Source organism: Heterocephalus glaber, unplaced genomic scaffold (assembly GCF_053883595.1).
Source record: "Heterocephalus glaber isolate CG9 unplaced genomic scaffold, H.glaber_assembly_v1.0 deba00000676, whole genome shotgun sequence".
Taxonomy (NCBI): Eukaryota; Metazoa; Chordata; class Mammalia; order Rodentia; family Bathyergidae; genus Heterocephalus; species Heterocephalus glaber.
The window spans coordinates 1,644,014-1,658,399 of record NW_028258156.1 but is presented as its reverse complement, the minus strand read 5'-3'; the positions used below and the strand labels follow the sequence as shown (position 1 = coordinate 1,658,399).

Below are 14,386 nucleotides of genomic sequence, written 5' to 3'. Positions count from 1 at the left end.
TGGAAAAATACAGCCTGTTCCTGGATAGGCAAGACTAATATAGTCCAAATGGCCATACTTCCAAAACTGATATACAAATTTAATGAAATCCCAATCAAAATACTAACATCATTCTTCACAGAACTGGAGAAAGCAATCCTAGAATTCATATGATATCAGAAGAGACCGAGAATAACAAAAATAACCCTGGGTAACAAGAGTAAAGCCAGAGGTATCACAGTCTGGGATTTTCAAGTTATATTACAAAGCTACAGTGATTAAAAAAAAATAAACAGCATGGTACTGGGACAAAAACAGTTTGAGCTTTGTCACCTTGGAATGTAGATGAGCGGAACAGGATAGAGGATGCAGAAACAGCCCTAAGCACATTGAAATATTTGACTTTTGACAAAGGGGACAAAAAACATACACTGGAGGAAAGATAACCGTTTTTTTAAAAAGGTTCTGGGAAAACTGGCTATCCACATGCAGAAGATTGAATTTAGACCCATATCTCTCACTATGTACTAAACTAAAATCAAAATGGATGAAAGATCTAAATGCTAAAACAGAAACACTTAATGTGCTGGAAGATAAAATAAGTAAAACCCTTGAAGTCATAGACATAAGCAAGGATTTTCTGAACATAACCCTGACCGCACAGGAAACGGTACTCAAAATCAACAAATGGCATCATATCAAATTTAAAAATTTTGCACAGTGAAAGAATCAACCAGCAGAAGGAAGAAACAAATTATAGAATGGGAAAAAAATTTGGCAGCTACTGCTCCCAAAGGAATAATATTTAGAACAAATAAACAACTCAAAAAATTAGACCCCACGAAACAAAAGATCCAATCAAAAAATGGGGAACTTAAGTGAATAGTAAATAGACACTTCTCAGAAAGTACAAATGGCCAATAAACACATGAAGAAATGTTCAATATAGCTATCCATAAGAGAAATTCAAATTAAAACAACACTGAGACTCCATCTTACCCTAGAAAAAATGGCCATCATCAAGAAATCAAAAATAACAAATGTTGGTGAGGCTTCAGGGAAAAAGGAATCCTTCTATATTGTTGGGGGGAAGGTAAGCTAGTACAACCACTATGAAAAGCAGTATGGAATTCCTCAAAAAGCTAAAACTAGAAATTCCATCTGATCCAGCTAGTCCCCTTTAAGGTATCTTCCAAAAAGAGTTAAAGACATCATATTACAGTGATAGATGCAAGCCCATGTTTATATCAACACAATTCATAATGGCTGGGTCTTGGAAGCAGCCTATATGTCCATCAATAGATGAATGGACACAGAAAATATGGTGTTTGACACAGTAGAGTACTACCCTGTCATAAGAAGGATAAATTTGAGTCATTTGTAGGAAAATGGATGCATCCTGAGACCATGTTAAGTGAAATAAATCAGACACACAATATTAAGTATCACGAGGTTTCTATTATATGAGAAACCTACAATGTAAGTGAAGAGCACAATACAAGATAGACAATAGGAAGTAGGGAGATAGATCTTTCTCAAGTGGGAAGGGGATCAAGAGGTGGAGGGAGGGGAAGAGGGGAGAGAAGGAGGATGAAAAAGTAATTCAGATGTGTTATACACACATTCCAATCCCTCACAAGGAATGCACACACTATGCACTTCAAATATGTACTAATAAAAAAATTAAAAGTTAGGAATACGCTATTCGGCCAACAAACCCACACAAGACTAGAGAAATTTCAAGTTTGTAGTGCACTGATAGCAGCAAGAAAAGCCAAACTCTGAATAAGCAGTGATTTAATTGATTCAATTCCTTGCAATGTGGCCTAAAAGAAGGGGCATAAAACGATTTCTCTCAGCCCTAAGGGAAATATTGGGGGATACGGGAGCATTATGTCTGAAGTTTTTTCTCAGATGGGAACGAGAGAGAGAGAATGATAAAACCAACAGAAAAATATTGACAATTGCTAAAGCTGGGTAAAGGGTATATAGAAACTTCGTGAAATAATCTTGCAATTTCTGGGGTAAATTTGAAAATATGGTTTTAATTTTTTTAAAAGAATCAAGAAAGAGGTTAACTGATGAACTAACAAGCTACAGGGCAACACCCTAAGTAGAATTAAGCACAAGGCACAAACAAGATCCAGTGTGTGTGTTCAGTAGTAAAAGCAGAAATAGAAAAGGCACAGGACCAAGCAAGATGTGAGATATAACGTGAGCACACAATGAAATCCTTGGAGAAGCAGCCGAGTCCTTCTCAGAGTCAGGCACTGACTCGGGTAAGTAAAAGAGTACCATGGATAGAATAAAAGCACCTCAAGGAGCCTTTGAAAATAAAAGGGAAGGGCTGGGGATTTAGCTCAGTGGTTTGACTGCCTGTCTCGCAAGCGCAAGGACCCAAGTTCGATCCCTGGTACCAAATAAATAAATAAATAAATAAATAAATAAATAAATAAATAAAAGGGAAGCTGAGGCTGCTGCCTTCTGCAGAGGAGCATGGAGCTCACTGCTTTGTGGATGCCCTGAGAGATGGAGACAAGGATGAAGTGTGCATAGGGGTTTAAGGATACATGAATAGTATGTTTATGGTATCTGTCAAGCCCCAAAGAAGCAGTAAAAACTGTCTACGCACCAAGGGAGCAAACACTCTGAGCAGAATAACCAGAAAATATTAAATGGGCAAAAATTGTTTTTAAAAAAGCACACCTCCCCACCTCTGCCCTCAATACATGCAAACCTACAACACACACCAACAGCACATCCATTTGCATACAACAATGCACATATTTAACAGTGCATTCGGTACACGCAACATACCTACCAAAAGTATCTGTGAAATGATAGCTGTGGTCACCAACGTGAAAGAGAAGATTCCTCAGGGGTTAAAAGGCAATTTATGGCATCTAGTAAAGAAACGGGGACACAGGAGGTCGCTGGAGGATGAAAAGCAGACTTGAGCTCTATTATTCTTTGGTTCCATGTTTGTGAATTCACCTTCTCACCAAAATTTGTCACCTCAGGATCAGCTCTCTACAGCACTTTCGAGGTCATTTGCTGACTGCGCTGGGAAGTGAAAATTTTGAGTTACTGGTGCATGCTCTGACCTGGGGTCAAACAACCTTCTGCCTTTCTGTGTCAGCTCTCATACTTTTAAAGGTGTCCTCTTTGCTGTCTTAGTGACATGGTGGAGCATTTTTGTGCCTTGTGGTTGGTGATTTTGCAGCATGAAAGCGGCCTCGAGGCACAGTGTTGAAGTGCAGCCTAATGTCCCTAAGCACAGGAAGACCGCAAAGTGTTTTAGGATGTGTCTGCCCTACACTTTGTTCTGGCATGAGTTACAGTGCTGTTGGCCATGAGTTCGGTGTTGATAGATCAACAATGCATATTGAATGTCTTTCAACAGAAATGTATAAAATACGTTATGCATTGGTAAGTGACCAGACGCTTGCAAGAACCTAACCCTGTCTTTCTCCTGGGAGTAATGGTTTCATATTGGTTACTCCAGTGTGTTCATGGAGATTAACCTCAAACAGCAAAAGTCACCTGCACTTGGTTAGAAAGAAATGAGTCTGATTCAAAGTGGGTTTGAGGACAGGGTATGAGAAAGAAGATCAAGAGTTTTGTCAGCGGAGCCATTTAAGGTTGAAAACAAGCATCAGAACATGTTGTGCTGATATGGGTGTTTGTTTTTATTGGTAGTAATTTTAATTTCCTGAAGTAAAAATCCTTAGAAGGACACCACAGTGGGAGGGAAGGGTCTAAAAGGGTGAACCACTATTAAAAATGTCTTTTCATGGGGCTGAGGATTTAGCTGAGTGGTTCCGTCACCTGCCTCGCAAGGGCAAGGACCTGACTTAGATCCCCGGTACCAATAACAAAAAAAAATATGTTTTCACATGCTTTGGCATACGTGTCCTAAGAGCTAGTTGTGAAATCAGCTGCAGGCTAAGTATTACTTCATCAAAAACTAATTTGGAAAAGGGGGTAACTGTGACACAGCCACAGCAGGCCTTCACACACAACAGTGCTGCCCTGTCTCTGCAGGAGCTGGGGCACAATGCCAGCATTATAGGCTTTTATCATTGTGAAAGAAATGTTCTGGATTTACATAGTCAGGAGACGCTGTAGTTTGAAATGCTGGCGTATGACAATTTATTTCTGTCTAGCAGTTGATATCATTTCACAACCAAAGTATAAAGCCATGTTTCTGTGTCAATTAGAAATCACAGCACTGGTAATTTAAATGCTCTCAGACAGGTGTAATAGGATAATTAGATATTCTGCCCCAAGATAAAGCAACAAGAAGATTGCTTTCCTAATTATTCTTTTGTAATTATTGAATAATTAATATAGATAGCTAAGTGTAATATCTAACTATCTCAGTTTCTCTAATGCAAAAGGAGCCTGAGATCTCTAGAAAAAGTATTTTTGAATACTTTGTGGATGCAAAGTATTCATTCAAATAAAAGGACACCCGGGGATACTGTCAAAAGTTTAGAAAATGGGAGACACTGCAGACACAAGACTTTATGCATCCTCACTTCCAATCTAAAGGATGAATTAACTTACGCCAAGAATTTAATAAACACAAACATGTTTGTCAAATACTACTATATTCACTTTTTTTGAATCATGAGGAAGCATTTCAAGAGCTATCATACCACCCTAAATTATAGAAAGATCCTGATTAACTAGAAGAAAGGAGGGAAGGGTGGCTGTAATCTCATTATCTGAATTTTCTAATTGGTTGGAACTTAAGCAGAAATGTCTTGTTCCTGAAACTTCACACAACCTCTTGGCCAGTGTTCAGGAGAACACTACTATTACTAATGATATATTTAATATCTATTGAACAGCCATGGTATAACTGGTACTGCTGAACAGTTAATTATTATTCTAAATCTCCATGGTGCTATAATTCTCTGAGGATGGTGAAGGTGCTGATCCTGGGTCTGAAATTTTGAATAAATCTCGGGCACTGGAAATACTCTGTTGTCATTTATCTCTAAGTCTTAGAAGAGAAGGGGACGTGATTAACTACAAGTAACAGGTCTATTTTAATACTTTCTTAATATACAGTAGGTGCCTATATTGCTGGACTTTGGTGAAAATCAGGGGTGTGGCAAATTAATGAAGACATTCCGGTCCCACATTATTTACTCCCTAGCAACACTGAAAATTCTCTGCCTTGTGGAAGCAGTAATCCCACTGAGCTGAGGGTCACACCATATTCCAGACTGCTCTTAAATGACTACTCCTAAGTCATACAAAAGCATATTTTTTTCTTTAGGAATTTTATCTTTTCATAAGATTAGTAAGAGCAAAAATGACCTCCAACTCAAGGCAATTTCTTTGTATTAGAGTCAAAGGGTTTGACTTTTAATTCACTTTTCTTAAGAGAGGCAATGCCTGCTGAGACCAATCCACTTTGTCATCACTGGTGTTCAACAGCATTTTAAACACGCTGAAGCTGACCATCAGCCTTTAGAACCATCTCATTGTTTCTTTGGGTATAGTCACACAACCATTTCTTTAAGCTAGCATTCATACTCTACCATGGAAATGGTAAAAAAACATTGAATGAGGATAGAAAAGCTTCAGGTTTACATTTCATTTTCATGGATGAAAACTGATGTGAAAAGTGGATCATATCATTAGGAAAGTATATAAAATATCTGGAAATTCCAACAATAAAACATCTTTATATTAGTAAGTGGGTTTATTGACATAACTGAACATAACAGTGTATGACATTTATTCATTTCCCACTGAAAGACTTTTCAGTGAAACTATTTTAAATAGAACACAGATGCAGGAATTAGGCATTTTCAATGATGTTCTATAGTTGAAAAGATGGGTGAGAGACAGAATTAGAGGTCTCTTCCAGATTTTCAGTGGGACTCAATATTCCACTGCTGTGCAATAGAAATAGCTAAGAAATGGAATCACACTATGCATTAAAAAAAAGCCAGGAATATGAAAGGTGCCAGATACCACGTGGGTGGAAAATAAGAGATCAACTCTACCTCTCCCATGTACCCATATGCTCTGAATCTAAAACAAGGGCTGGTAGCAAAGAAAGAATGACAGTCTATTTCCTGTGGTTTATTAAGTTTGGGCCCCATGGATAAGACTGCCAGAAAAGCAGCTGTAGTTTAAGTGATCTGGACATTTACTCATCTGAACATAAACAAAAACCAGTTAATTTAGATTCCCTGGATACCTGCTCAGTGGTTGGGATGAGGGCAGGCCTGGCTCAATCTAGGCCAAACATAAATGGAGTGAATTGGGTTGAAGGACCTCCGGGCTGTGATGGATTCCCTGAGACATCACGACCCTCAGGGCTGGCGGCCCTACACAGAAGATCGACTGTTAGCACCATCCTAGTGGTCTCCACGGTGCTCCACTGCTAATAAATCCATAGCTACAGTAAATGGAACCATAGAGCATACCCTCTTAGTGACTGCATTTTTAGACCACACAATTAGTAATGTACACGCAACCACTCCATTTAATGATAAACATGTACTTCATAAATATCAGGGAACGAAAATATCCTAGATAGCTAAAAACACTGAACAAGCAAGACAGCCTAACCCTAAGTTTAAAATAAAACACTGAAGATAAATACAACTATTTACTAAAAGATAAGATTTAATAACACAATAAAACACTGGGTAGTAGAGGGATTAATTTGAAAACATATAATTATTTCACAGTGAGGTTTAAATACTCATAACAATTTCCTGGTTTTAGTAGAAACAGACACCCACTGATGTATTTCTTTTCACATTTGTTTTCCATAATTTTTTCATCTATTTCATACAAAGAAAAGCATTAATGTGGTCAAAGGCAACACTGTCAATTGACAATCACCTTTTCTTTTGTCCCTGTTTTGCTGGGCATCAAACCCAGGGCCTCACACATTCACGCTAAACAAGTGTTTTACCACTGAGCTACCCCCAGCCTGGACAATTATCTTCTGCTTCCCCATTAGGAAATCACTTTTATCACTTAACCGAAACTCAAGAGAAGTAGGCACAGTCAAGTGAGTGTCACTGATAAAAATGCAATAAGCACTTTGCATTTATTCCCATCTGGACACACTGTCAGAGATGTGGTAAGTGAGCTGGAACCCAGAGTTCCCTAGGGAGTCATCAGTTACATACATATTACATTCTTTTATCAAATCTGGTATTGAAATTTCCTTTTCCATAATAGGTCTAAAAAATACAATTGAAACCACAGGAGCAACCCTGACAGAGAGGTCTTGCATGCAACTGTCTCCTGAGAAAGTACGTAAGTTTTAGTTACTGTCAAAGTTGCCCAGCGTTCTTATCCTGTTCATGTTAAAAGGAAAATAATCAAACAGCCCACTCTAACGAAAACAGTCTGTATCCATCAGTTTGTTAAATATCAGAGCTCTTCACATTGTTGAAGAAAAAAATAGTGTCTGTTGTTATTTAACCTTCCAGTTTCCTGAATGCACCTTCAGCCAACATACATGAGTTCCTAGGTGAGAGTTTCCACCTGTGTACAACAACCTCCTTGGCAGAGACCACCAAACCAGTGTGGTCAGTTGCCAAACTTCCTTTGTAATGGTGTCAAGTTCCTTTATCCTTAAATAGAAATAAATCTCCTCTGTTTGACACTGGGCAAACATAAAGCATGCACCAGAATCCTTCTGGCTACGCTGGGGATACAAGCACTCCTGTCTACCCCAAAGGAGGCCAGATGAGTGCATTGCATCCAATCCAGGAACCATTCCCTAGTGGCACCAAAGTCTCCCACCTCTGCCCCACCATCCAGCCGTCCCCTACTATTGGCTTTAAGCACCAAGTACTATCCATTTACTTCACAAGTACTGGTGAGTGGCTCTCTGTCCCCTTGGATTCTCTGGCAAATGCACAAAAAGGGAGTAGGAGATTTGATAAAAGAAGGCTTTCCACTGAGGTGGGGTGGAGGGGCCCCAGAGAGGCACTTTAAGACCACTGAGATGGTCTCCTGGAGGTCCTGCATCTAGTCTGCAAATCGTTGCAGGAGGTGGTCCTCCCGCCTCAAGCTGCCACTAGCGCCCCCACCAGCGCTGTCCATGAAGCGGTCGCAGGGAAACTCGATGAGGTCGGCCTCGCTGAGCGCGCACACGGTGGTGCGCGGCCGGTGAGACTGGAATCCAGAGAAGTCAGCAGAGACGCCGGTGCCCATGGAGCGCAGGGGCCTTCGGGTGGAGTACATGTGCCGAACGTGGACCGGGGCCCCGCCTTTCCGCCTGGCCCGCAGCTTCCTCCTCAGCCAGCGCGACCCCCAGGCAGCCAAAGCTAGGAGCACCAGCAGCGCGTTGACGGCCAGCAGGGTCAAGGTCAGCAGCTGATAGTTGACGCCACTCTGGCTACTAGGCTCCGGCAGGGTGACCAGCCCTGCGCAGTGGTCTCTGGGGGCCACGGGGCAGACTCGGCCCCCAAGCACGCCCTCGACACACACTAGGTAGGGGGTGTCCCCGCGCAGCTCGCGGAGCGTGGCCGAGTCACTGCGCTCGGGCAGGTAGACGAAGCGGTGGAACTTGGGCTGTTGGCCAAAGCGGTCGAAGAGCAAGCGGAAGCGCGCGCCGCCCAGGGGCCGAGGGCTGCGGTGCGCACGAACCTCCCAGCGCACCGAGGCGCTGTTGGCATCCACAGCCTCTACCGTCAGGTTGCACAGAATGAACTTATTGAAGTCGCACGGATCCGACACCAGCGGCGGCAGGCCAACCCCGCCGTCGGACTGGGCAGCGCGCTCCTGCTGCTCCTCGGAGGCCAGGCGCTGCTTCGCTGCGCGGCGGGCGGGCGATGATGCAAGGGCGGGCTCGGCCGTCGGTGTGGGGTCCGCGCGGGAAGGGCCGGCGCGGGTCGGACGTCCAGGCTGGGGCTTCTCGTGCAGGTCCAGGGGCTGTGGAGCTGGGCCCATGGCAGCAGCTGCAGAGGGGTCCGCGTGCTGCAGAAGGCCTGGGCCCCTCCGGCTCAGCCTTAGAACACTGTGGTTACCCAGGAGCTCCCTGGCGGCCTCGTCCCAGGCCACTCCAGTTAGAAATCCCCCCCGCTGTTGGGGCAGTGGCTGCGGTGGCAGCTCCTCTGCAAAACCTCCTGCAGGGGGCGTCATCTCCTCTTCCCCCGAGGGTGTGGGGAGGAGGGGCCGCCTGCTGTCGGCTGTCGGGGACGCCGAGGGCGGGGGATCCGCGCAGGACCCGTTCTGTAGCTGCTGGTCATCCAGGTAATCCAAATACTTGCCCCGCAGAGCCGGGGGATGGCGACACTGTACGAAGACGGTGAGAAGCCGGCCCTGCGAGTGCCAGTCGCCCATCCAGCGTTTCAGGCCCCGCAGCCGGCAGTCGCAGGTCCAGCCGTTGCCATCTAGATCCAGCCGGTAAAGGGCCGGGCTGGCAGCGAAGATGTCCCCGGAGAGGGCACTGAGCGCGTTGTCGCGCAGGCTGAGTTCTCGCAGTCGGCCCAGGTGGCCGAAGGTGGCGGGGTGCAGGGCAGACAGGTCATTGTCGCTTAGGTCCAGCGCCTCTAGACTGTGCAGAGGTTCCAGCAACTCCAAGGGAAGTTGGCTCAGCCGATTGCCCTCGAGGCGTAGCTCGCGCAGGGCCTCCAATCCCCAAAAGGCCTCTGGCGCGAGGTGCGTGAGCTGGTTGCCCCTGAGCGAGAGAAGGCCGAGGCGCGGTAGGTGCTGGAAAACGCGCGGGCCCAGGTGCTGCAGGCTGTTGGCCGAGAGGATGAGAGTGGAGAGGGAGCGCAGCGGGGCGAAGGTGGCCGCGTGGCGCAGGGAAGGCTGCAGCTCGTTGGCAGACAGGTTGAGGAAGCGCAGCTTGCCCAGTTGGGCGAAGGCGTTCTTGCCCAGGAAGCGGATCCGGTTAGATTCCAGATGTAGGTACAGCAGGTTGCCCAGGGGGGCGAAGACTGCGTCTGGCAGCACCCCCAGGGCGTTCCCATCCAGCCGCAGCTTGACCAGACTCTCCAAGCCCTCGAAGGAGCCGCGGTTTAGGCGGTTGATTTCATTGCCATTGGCATAGAGAATGCGCAGCTTTCGCAGCGGGGCCAGCGTGCTAGGCGCTAGCGCCTGCAAAAGGTTGTTCCCCAGGTAGAGCTCTTCCAGCCGGGAGAGCTTCTCGAAGGTCTTGGGGTGCAGAGAGCGGATCTGGTTGTATTGCAAGTCCAGCCGTCTGAGCTGCCCCAGGCGGTGGAAGTCGAAGGCGGTGATGTTAGTTATGAAGTTGCCTCCGAGGCTGTAGGTGAGCACGTCCTGCGGGCTAGGCAGAGAGCTGGTCTTGGGCACTGAGCGGAGCCCCCTGTTGGTGCACAAGAGGTGCTGGGGGTGCTGGCAGTCGCAGCGCTCAGGGCACACCGGCTCGGCCCGCGGCGGGAGCGCGAGGCAGCCGCACACCAGGAGCAGGAAGCGCACGGCGAGGTCAGCCTCCATCGCCGCCCGCCCTGCTTGCTGCGGCCGGATCGTCCTCTTAGCCTGCCTGCTCTGTGTCTCCTCTGCATTCCCCTTGGCCTGGCCAGAGTCGCTAAATGGCCTCTTTCGGACTTCACTGCGCAGTCCAGCCCCTCCTCCGTTCTTTGTCCGGTGGCTGGCCCCTGTCTCTGCAGGCGGGCCTCGCTGGGCCAAGTCAGGCGCTCAGGGCGCTCGGCGAATTCCGGGTGCTACTTGTTGCATTTTTGCAGAAAACTCTTTCGGGGGCGGGGGGGGAGCAAGACCTGGTGCTTTTTGTTTGCAGCGGAGTCCGGAGAGCTGGATTCCCTGGCGCGGATTCTCCCCGCTGAGCGGATTCCCCAGCTGCAGAAGGCCGCCCTTCCAAAAGCTCCTGGGGGCGCGGCTTGGCTGTGGAGCCCCGGGGGCTCGGCCCCCGCAGCCGGCGCCCCCTCGGTCTTGGTCCGGGAATCCGAGCGCAGCCCGGGTGGAACCACCCGGGGAGCGCGCGGGCTGCGTCCGGAAGGGACCCAAGTCGTCGAGTAGCGAGCAAACCGGGCGGAAATTCGTTCTTCCCACACTCTGCCCCCCGGGGACGCAGGCGAAGAAAAAGGAGACGGCGGAGGGAGGACAGACCCCAGCAGGGGGAGGAGGAAACACTAAGTGGCTCCGCGTCTGGTCAGCCAGAGCCCGGGACGCTAAGTGAGAAAAATAGGGATTAAAAACAGCTGTACGGGTCGCACAGGCAAGGCTGGGGGCGGGGGTGGATTACCGGGCGAGCAAACGAGATTTGCAGACAGAGACCTTTTTATTTTAGGCGAGTAGACCAGCCGCTGCGGAGCCGTGGGAGCGCGCTTCACCTTACCGTTTTAATTCGGTTGCTCTCCCAGGTGCCAGCCTGCGGCAAGTTTGGGCAGCGCAGAGTTCGCCAGCATTCTCTGGGAAGTTTGGGGGAACACAAGGTTGACTGAAGAAGACTGTCGGTGGGCCGCTGCTGAAGAGGCTAGTTCAGCCCATCAGGACTTTTGCGTGATTTGGTCTTTGACAAGGAACCCGGGCGGAGGAGAGGCCCCGCCCCTTCTAGGTGTTTGATCTGAATATTTGCTGGATCTTGCGGTAGGACAGAGCAGAAGAAAGAAAGCTTGGAACGGGTTCTGCCACCGTGAGACTATCTCCGTCAGATTTTGGTGATTCAGCTCCATTAATTTTCCAGTCTCAGAGCCCTGGGGGAGGCCGTGAACACGTTCATGTATATAAAATAACCTTCACAGACCTATGTTACCTGCAGGCCCTCCTCCTACTTTATGCCTGGGCTTGCAGTGCTTTTCAAAGTCTTATGTCCAGAAGTGCTCAGACCTGGCTTAGTTGGGGGAGATACAATTTATTATCAATTGAGAATGGTGGATTTTATCGGTAGCTCCTGTGGGCAGCCCCTACTACAAATGAGAATGGGCAAGAGATAGCTCTTAATGCTGTAATCCCAGCACTCTGGGAGGCTGAGGCAGAAGGAACACCACTTCCAGCCCAGCCCTGTCAACTAAACAACTTGGTAACACCCTATATCAACAAAACAAAACTTTGTATATGCAGACTACCTTGTAAAAAATAACAGCTCATTCTCACCCCACGGTATTCAGAAAATGTTAACTTTCTAGAATCTACTTTGAGCAACAGCTGGGAAAATGAAGAGACATCCTCACCTCCAGGATGACATCTAGTGGGGGGCAATACTTTGGAAAGACAAAAATATGAGGTCTTGAGAAAACTTCAAAGACTTGAATGTTTTTTTAAAAAAATAATTCCAGTGTTTCATTGCCCCAGTGAGAAATTAATACAGGGAAGTGAAGGGATAGAGGCTGGTTTTAAATTTAGAGAAAGATGAAAGCGCTGGAAGGGTGGAAGTGAGGAGTTCACGGCTGATCAGGGAACTTGACTTTGGAGGGAGATGGGTGTGGAAGATCCAGGTAAGTAGAGAGAAAAGTCCTTTTGGGGCAGTGTATCAACCAGGTTTGCTTGTGATTTGCTTGGGGTAGTGAGTCAAAGGTGAACTTGGGAAACAGCGTGTCTGCTTTACCAAGATGAAATAGGAGGTTGCCCAGATGGTTTGGTGTTTAATTCTTATTGTGAGAACCTTCTGATGCCCCTCTAGTTCTTGACTTCTGTGGAAGTGTGGCTGCCCCAAAGAGGGGACCCACACTCCTAATTTAAGCCAAAAAAGTTGTCAGGAGGACCTTCAGTCTTTGCCAGCAATAGAAACGATCCAAAACTTTTAGAGGAAAGACTACTTGAAGAATGCTAACTTCCTGTTGGACCCAGGTATATAGGGAATGGAGCTGAATCCACCCACAACCTCCTGGATGGAGAACAGGCTGGAGGCTGAGAGAGGCCTGGTATGGAAGAGGAATACCAGACATAGGACCTCACCCCTTTCATAAGCCTCTTCTCTTCCAGACCCTTCACAGAAGACTTGCAGAGTACATGAGGGCCCTCAGAGAGCCACTTGAGTTTGATTAACCATCCATCACTTATAGATACCCCAGTTTACACAAAGTTATCAGCTCTTTGAAAGTATTCAATATTTTTTTTTACCTTTTGTGCTTTGGTATCATTACCCAGGGCTTAGTATTGCCACCAGTAGTCTTGAATTGCTGCTGGTAAAATAACATTGTACATAGTTTCATGTCAAAAGACAATTGATCTTCCATCACATCCCATTTTCTCCAAGCAACCCATCTGCTGCGTGTAGTTGACACTGTTTACAATGGTTATAACATTCTGTACGTCGAGTGTGAACAGTTTCTGGTAGGTATTGCTCACAACTTCCATCCAGTTTCAGTGAGAGTAAGATTTTGAAATCTACAGATAAAGTGACAACACACATGTGCATATAAATTTTTTCTCGAAAAGTGTAACTACCACCTTTTAAACAAATGTTCCCCTTTTAAAGGCGAGTAGCCTGGGGCTGACTTTACAAATGAATGATATTTAAATACTTCAGAGTAAATTGATGTGGTATCTTTACCACATGTCCTCATGGTTTCCTTTCCTTTAGTGCTACATGCTCAGGTGCTTGAATCATTTTCAGACCATTTTCTTTTAGGCATTACAATGATATTTCACTTGAATCCAATAGCACTTAAATCCCTTGGTAATGAAGAATTATAACAGCAACTCCAAAATTACATTTGCTTAGAATCCTTACTGCTGCTGATGAGCAGAAGAGAAGTGGTGAGTGAGAACTTGCCTTGTGCCAAATCTTAGAATGAGGATGGGCAGGAGTGGTTGATAAGATATACAGGTGGAACTCAGGGCAGCTCGGCGGAGAGGCCCATGATCAGGGAGCAGTGACAGCAGCAGGTGATAGGGGATGGGTGGGGGCACCCTGGTCAAGGCAGGCTTCTCAAGTGGGAGAAGTGAGTGCTGAGCTTGAGTTGAGTGGTGTTACCTGGCCAGAGCTGAGAGAGCCCTCAAGGAGAGGAAGCCTGAAAACATGTAAGAGAAGGATTTAGGGACTTCCACATCTTCCATCTTCATCATTGAGATGACATTTGCTAACATTTGCCTTCCTTAACAGCATCAGGCAACCCAGTTTGAATAATGATCTGAAATAAATACCCCTTTGATGTCTTTAAGGATTTCACCAGGCAGTTGAATGCATCATATTTGCACTACTACATTCAGAGAAATCACTGCCTAAATAAACGAAGTGGATGCTATGCAAGGAGAATATCTCCTTGGTTCTGTCCCTTCTAGGTCCTTAAAATCTGTGACGGTGATATCACAGAGTTGGACAAGTGTGGCCAGAGCATCCACATCATGGTATTTACCTATGAGCATATACCTATGGTCATATAGATATTATACATACAGCACCACCCCTGACCAGGGCAATGTGGGCTCCCACTCTGAACTCTGTGCTTTAGAAGGTGGCATTTCCAGTCTTTCTCTGGCTGTGCTG

At 46.3% G+C, this 14,386-nt stretch overlaps 1 protein-coding gene and 1 long non-coding RNA gene across 4 annotated transcripts in view; both read right to left on the bottom strand.

Annotated features, from left to right (window-relative positions):
- The window catches only part of LOC147829209 (uncharacterized), a 115,622-nt gene extending 104,070 nt beyond the window's left edge, over window positions 1-11,552 (bottom strand). For all 3 annotated transcript variants that reach the window (XR_015449313.1, XR_015449311.1, XR_015449312.1), the window contains exon 1: window positions 11,294-11,552. This is a non-coding gene — a long non-coding RNA (uncharacterized LOC147829209). The remainder of the gene's footprint in view (window positions 1-11,293) is intronic.
- Window positions 6,468-11,298, bottom strand: Tril (TLR4 interactor with leucine rich repeats). Its single transcript, XM_004839495.4, has one exon. It carries the CDS (start codon window positions 10,432-10,434, stop codon window positions 7,999-8,001), a length of 2,436 nt encoding a protein of 811 aa, XP_004839552.1. The 5' UTR covers window positions 10,435-11,298; the 3' UTR covers window positions 6,468-7,998.
- Window positions 11,553-14,386: the final 2,834 nt, after the last annotated feature.

Excerpts from the sequence above, each read along its gene's own strand:
- Tril (XM_004839495.4), bottom strand. The coding sequence starts at position 10,434 with ATGGAGGCTGACCTCGCCGTGCGCTTCCTGCTCCTGGTGTGCGGCTGC.